This window comes from Parus major, unplaced genomic scaffold (genome assembly GCF_001522545.3).
Source record: "Parus major isolate Abel unplaced genomic scaffold, Parus_major1.1 Scaffold835, whole genome shotgun sequence".
Classification (NCBI taxonomy): Eukaryota; Metazoa; Chordata; class Aves; order Passeriformes; family Paridae; genus Parus; species Parus major.
In genome coordinates this window covers 1-5473 of record NW_015379712.1, presented here as the reverse complement: position 1 = coordinate 5473, position 5473 = coordinate 1, and the positions used below count along the sequence as shown (strand labels likewise).

The following is a 5473-nucleotide window of genomic DNA, read 5'->3' as shown; positions in this document are numbered from 1 at the left end:
CCCTTGGAATTCTGCTTCCTTCCCCCTTGGAATTCTGCTTCCCTCACGCTGGGAATTCTGCTTCCCTCACCCTGGGAATTCTGCTTCCCCTCCCCTTGGAATTCTGCTTCCCCTCCCCTTGGAATTCTGCTTCCACCCCCCTTGGAATTCTGCTTCTCCCCTGGGAATGAATCCTGTCCTCTCAGGAACCACTTGGATTTGTCCTCCTGGGTGCGTTTGAAAAGGTTTCAGAGTTTTAAAAGGATCACGGGATTCTCCATGAATTCCCAGTGGAAGACTCATTCCTTGAGCTTCCAGACTTCAGAGTTAAAAGGATCTTGGATTTTCCATGAATTCCATGATAGCTTCCTGTGTTTCCCACTGGAAAATTCATTCTTTAAAGAGCTTTCTGGTGTAAATTCCATCTTTTTTCTGCCCCTAGATTTGTGAGGTGGGGTCTTCCCTGTGCTGGAATCCGTCCCATTCCCCTTTGGAATATTATTTGGGAAGGATTTATCAGCACAAGGGTATTAAAAAATTTCATCCTTGATTATTTAATCCACAATGGGACTGAAGAAGAGAGAAAATCCTGCAGGAAATCGTTCCTGTTCATAAAAATAGGGAAATAACCCCCCCAATAAACCAAAAAACCAATTTTTGGATTTTTTTTTCCTGGATTAAAGCACCTGGAAGAGAAGAAAAAATGATTGTGGAGCTGAACAAACCTTCTCCCAAAGGGGTCTCTGCGCCTGCTGAGGTGAGTGAACAAATTCCTCATCAAAACTTGAATTTCAGAGCATTTTGGGCATAAAATAAGAAATTTTCCCAACAATTTTGGCATTTTTTGCTTCCTGCTCCCTGTTTTTTCCTCATGGGGGGATTGTGGTGAAACCCTAAATGCTGTCGGGAAAATTCCCAATAAACAAATCCTCCCTTTGAATTAATTCATTACTAATTAATGAATTATTTAGACTATACCTGACAATAAAAACCAGAGGTGGGCAAAAAATTTTTCTTTTCAGTGATTTTTTCCCTGAAATATTTTTTTAATTTTTTTTTTCCCATTTTTAAAATCCTGAGCTGGATATTTCAACCCAAAAAAGTTGGAATTTTAGAGGAAATCAGGCTCCATGGAGGAACTTGGATTGTTTTATATTCCCTAAAAAGATTGGATAGGCTACAGGCAGAGCCTTCTGCTCCATGAAAACTTGGGTTTTTTTGGGAATTGCTGTTTTAAAAGTGCATTTCCATGGGGGGAATACTGGAAGAAAAAAAAAAGTGGATTTTAATGTTGTCACATGGAGCCATTTTGAAGGGATTGCTGCCCAAAATTCCTTAGTGAATCCATGGAATTTCATCCATGGATTTTTACCCTAATAACCCTCTTGGGGTTGTTTATTTTTTTCCTTCTCAGAATTCAGGGAATTCCGGAATCCAGGTGAAGAGCCTGGAGGAAATCATGTGGGAGAAACGTCAGCTGAAACAACGCCAGGAGGAGAAACTGCAGAAAGGAGCTGGGGCAATTCCAGCTGAAAAACAGGAGAAAAACAAGGAGAAAAGCCCGGGATGTGGGAGCCCCGAGCCTGCTGTGGGATCAGCTCATCAGCTGGGCAGGAGGAAAGTGGGGAAATCCCAGGAGGATGCAGCGGGAAGCCCGGAGAAAGATCCGGGGAAAAAGGGAGCTCAGCTGCCCGAGAGGAAAACCAGAAGTAGGTGTTGGGTGTTCCCTTTGGGAATGTTCTGGGAGCAGGGATTGATGGAAGAATTCCAGTGGGAGATACCCGTGGGTTGTGTCCAGGGAATGTGGGAATTCCTGGTGGGAATTCCTGGTGGGAATTGGTGGCTGCAGGATGAAGAGGGTTGGGAATGTTTGCAGGGATTGGAGATGTGGAGGTGGGAATGTTGGGAATGTTCAGCTGGAGAAGGATCCAGGGAGAGCTCAGAGCTCCTTCCAGAAGAAAAAGGAGGTGCAGGAGAGTTTTGGGATAAAGAGCAGGGGGACAGGACACAGGGAATGGATTTAAAATGGGAAAAGGGAGGGATTTGGGGCAGGAATTCCTCCCTGTGAAGGTGCTGAGGGAATGGGATGGAATTCCCAGAGAATCCCTGGTTTCCCCATCCCTGGAGGTGCCCAAGGCCAGGCTGGATCACCCTGGGAGCATCCCTGGAGCACGGAGGGTGCCCCTGCCTGATCCTACCCCAACCCAGCCTGGAATTTGGGGCTTATCAACAAAACCTGGGGCTTCCTTTTTCCCTCAAGCTGCATCATTCCACCTTTTCCCTGCATTCCAGCCAAATCCAAGGTGTGCCTGAAGCCTCTGGATGGCCCAGCCTCGGCCAAGCAGCCCCTCAAGAGGAAGAGCCCCGAGGGCCCGGCCGTGGTGGCCGTGAGGCCACTCGGTGCCACCAGCACGGCCACCCCGGAGCCCTCAGCCCAGGTGAGCCCCAAACCCCTCCTGCTTCCCAAAAAAACCTGGAAAACTTCAGCCTCCTCCAGCTCTCCCATCCCTTTTCACCTCGGGAGCAGCACATTGCTGCTTTGGAAGCAGCTCAAGGATTCCCTGCTGGGATTTTAGGGGTTTTTTTTAGGATTTTAGGTTTTTGTCCGTTCCGAGGTAAAAATTCCTTCAAGAAAAAGAAAATTCTTTATTTTGGGAATTCTCTGCTTCAGGTGAAGAAGAATCCTAAAAATTGTCGTGCTCCTCATTCCCAGGTTGTTGTTCCTGCTTCTCCAGAGGACAGCCCAGGCTCCAAACCTCGGAGTGAGACTTCCCAGAAGAGGTAACCCCAAATCCCAGCTTCTCCTTCTCCTTCCTCATCCCAGGAATGGGATGGGGGATGACCTCGAGTGGGAAATTCCAGGTTTGAGGGAATCAAAATCCAGCAGAGGAAGCTGGAATGGAATTTTTGGAATTCCTGTATGTGCAGCAGAGCTGGTTTGGGTTTCCTTCAAACGCTGCACTTGGACAAAGCTTCCCACGGGCTTTTTGGGGTTTTTTCCCAGTGACTTATGGGGTTTTTTCCCAGTGATTTTGGGGGTTTTTTCCCAGTGACTTTTGGGGTTTTTTTCCCAGTGATTTTGGGGTTTTTTCCCTGTGGCTTTGGAGGAGTTTTTTCCAGTGATACTTTTGGGGTTTTGGTGAGTTTGTGGGATTTCTTCCCTGTGACTTTTTGGGGTTTTTTTTTCAGTGCCTTTGAGATTTATTTTCAGTGTTTTTTTGGGATTTCTTTCCAGTGACCTTTGGGGTTTCTGTTTAGTGATTTTTTTTGGGATTTCTTCCCAGTAGCTTTATAAGCTTTTATTGACTTTCTGCATTTTTTTCCAGTGACTTTGGGGTTCCATCTTTCCTCTTTCCCCCACATTCCAGCTGTGTTTCCTCCTGGCTAAATCCCCAAACCCTGAATGGCTCCCACTCATCCTGGACTCCCAAAACCAATCCAGTTCTCCCCCAAAACCAATCCCAGCCTCTTTTCCCATCCCCAGACCCCCAGAATCCCCACCCCAGTGTAAAACTCCAGCATCCATCTCCACCTCAGTGATTTTGACAGATTTTCTGACCTCCCACACTGATTTTTCCCTGTTTTCCCCAGCCCCGAGCTGCAGGCTGGCAACCAGGGGGAATCTCAGGCACAGTCGGAGGTGTCCGGATCTTCCTCCTCCTTCTCCTCTTCCTCGCTGGAGGTGCCGGTGAAGCTGCGGCGCCTGAGCTCGGCCGGCGCTGCCAAACCCACCCTGTCCATGGAGGACGACTTCGAAAAGCTCATCTGGGAGATCTCCGGGGGAAAACTGGAAGCAGAAATCGACCTGGATCCAGGGAAGGATGAGGATGATCTCCTGCTGGAACTCTCGGAGATGATTGACAGCTGAGAGGGGGAGTTTGTATTTTTTGGATTTTTTTTTTTAAAAAAAAAAAGTGACACCAAAAAAAAAAATTCCTAAAAAAAAAAAGGCGAAATTCCGCCCCCCACCCCTCGTCCCCCCCATATCCTGTAAATATTGTTGGATCTGTGATGGGGATCCTTTTTCCCAGCTGGAAGCACAGTTGGATTGTTAGGAATAGGCAGAGTCTGCACTCAGTTATCCCGAAATTCCGGGGAGTTTGTCCCGCACGGGACAGGACAAAGCACTTGGAATTCCCTCGGGGTGGGGGAGGACACGGATCCCATCTCCAGAGCCATCCCAGCTCCCTCCTGGACAGTCAATCCCAAAAATGCTGGAGTTACTATGTCAACTCTGGAACTGCCGGATGGACGCTGCCTCTGGACTCGGAATTGGGGAAAATTCAGGAAAAACCACGAGAGGGAGCAGCCAGGTCGGGATTTTGGACCAAACTCTGCCAGGACGAGAGCCTGACTCGGAATGAGCCGGGGGGATTTTTTTCCTGATGGCACCGGGATCCTGGGCTGGGCAGCCAAAATTCCTCCTGGCTGCCTGCAGGAATTTGGGAAAAGGAGGATTTCTTCAAGTGCCTCTCGCTTCTGAGGATCCCTCCCTGCCCAAGGACTGGAATGAGCCTCCCACACACGGCCGGGATCATTTTGGGAGGAAGGAAAAGCACCTGGAATGTTCCTCCTTTGGCTGCTTCCCTCTTTTCCAGCCTCTTGGAGATGGGATTGGGTGGAATCCCCGTGGTTTTTGGGGTTTTTGTTGTTTTTTTTTTTTTTCTCCCTGTAAATATTTTATTCTTCCATTTTATATTTGTATGATTCTATTTAAGGGATTAAAGGTAGGCTGCTCACTCTGGTGTCCCTGCAGAGCTCTCTGCTTTCCATGGTTTATTTAAGGAATGGGATCAAACAGGTTGGGACTTACGTTAATTAGAAATTAATGAAGCACAGGAGCAGTGGGTGGGGTTGTGGGATCATCCAGAGGAAGGGAAAGGGTTTGGTGAATCCTGAGGGAGCTGGGGAAGGCTCAGCCTGGAGGAAAGGAGGCTCAGGGGGAATTTGGGATCTTATCCCAGGGAACAGGGACAGGAGGGATGGGGAATATTTCAGTGATTTTGGCTTCTCACATTTTTTGTGATCTGGGACAAATAAACAGCAAAACTGTTGCCTGTAAGAGCACAAAAAGCCGCTTGATTTCAAAGCTGGGCCCCTGAAGGCTCTGCTGTAGCTCAGAGCCAGGGGAACATTTTAATTGATTTTTTTTTTTTCCCATGAATTTTTATTAAAAACAAAGAAAATAATGCTTTAAATAATAGCGGGGAAAAAAAGCAAACCTCTACTAACAGCATAAAGGAACAAACAAAATATAATGATTAAAAAATATAGGAAAAGTCTGCCGCCATCCCACAGTGCACCGCGAGTTGTTCCCCTCACAGCTCCGCCATCCCACAGTGCACCGCGCGCTTCCTTCCCCTCACAGCGCCGCCATTCCACCGTGCCCCGCTCCCCTCACAGCGCCGCCATTCCACCGTGCACTGCTCTCCGTCCCCTCACAGCGCCGCCATTCCACCGTGCACTGCTCTCCGTCCCCTCACAGCGCCGCCAT

General features: G+C 48.1%; 1 protein-coding gene across 1 annotated transcript; it reads left to right on the top strand.

Moving 5' to 3' along the window:
• Positions 1-603: 603 nt before the first annotated feature.
• Positions 604-4734, top strand: LOC107199502 (zinc finger CCCH domain-containing protein 11A-like). The gene is made up of 5 exons (XM_015616823.3): positions 604-736; positions 1394-1688; positions 2272-2417; positions 2693-2760; positions 3571-4734. Exons 1-5 carry the CDS (start codon positions 683-685, stop codon positions 3845-3847), a joined length of 840 nt encoding a protein of 279 aa, XP_015472309.1. The 5' UTR covers positions 604-682; the 3' UTR covers positions 3848-4734.
• The last annotated feature ends 739 nt before the right edge of the window (positions 4735-5473 follow it).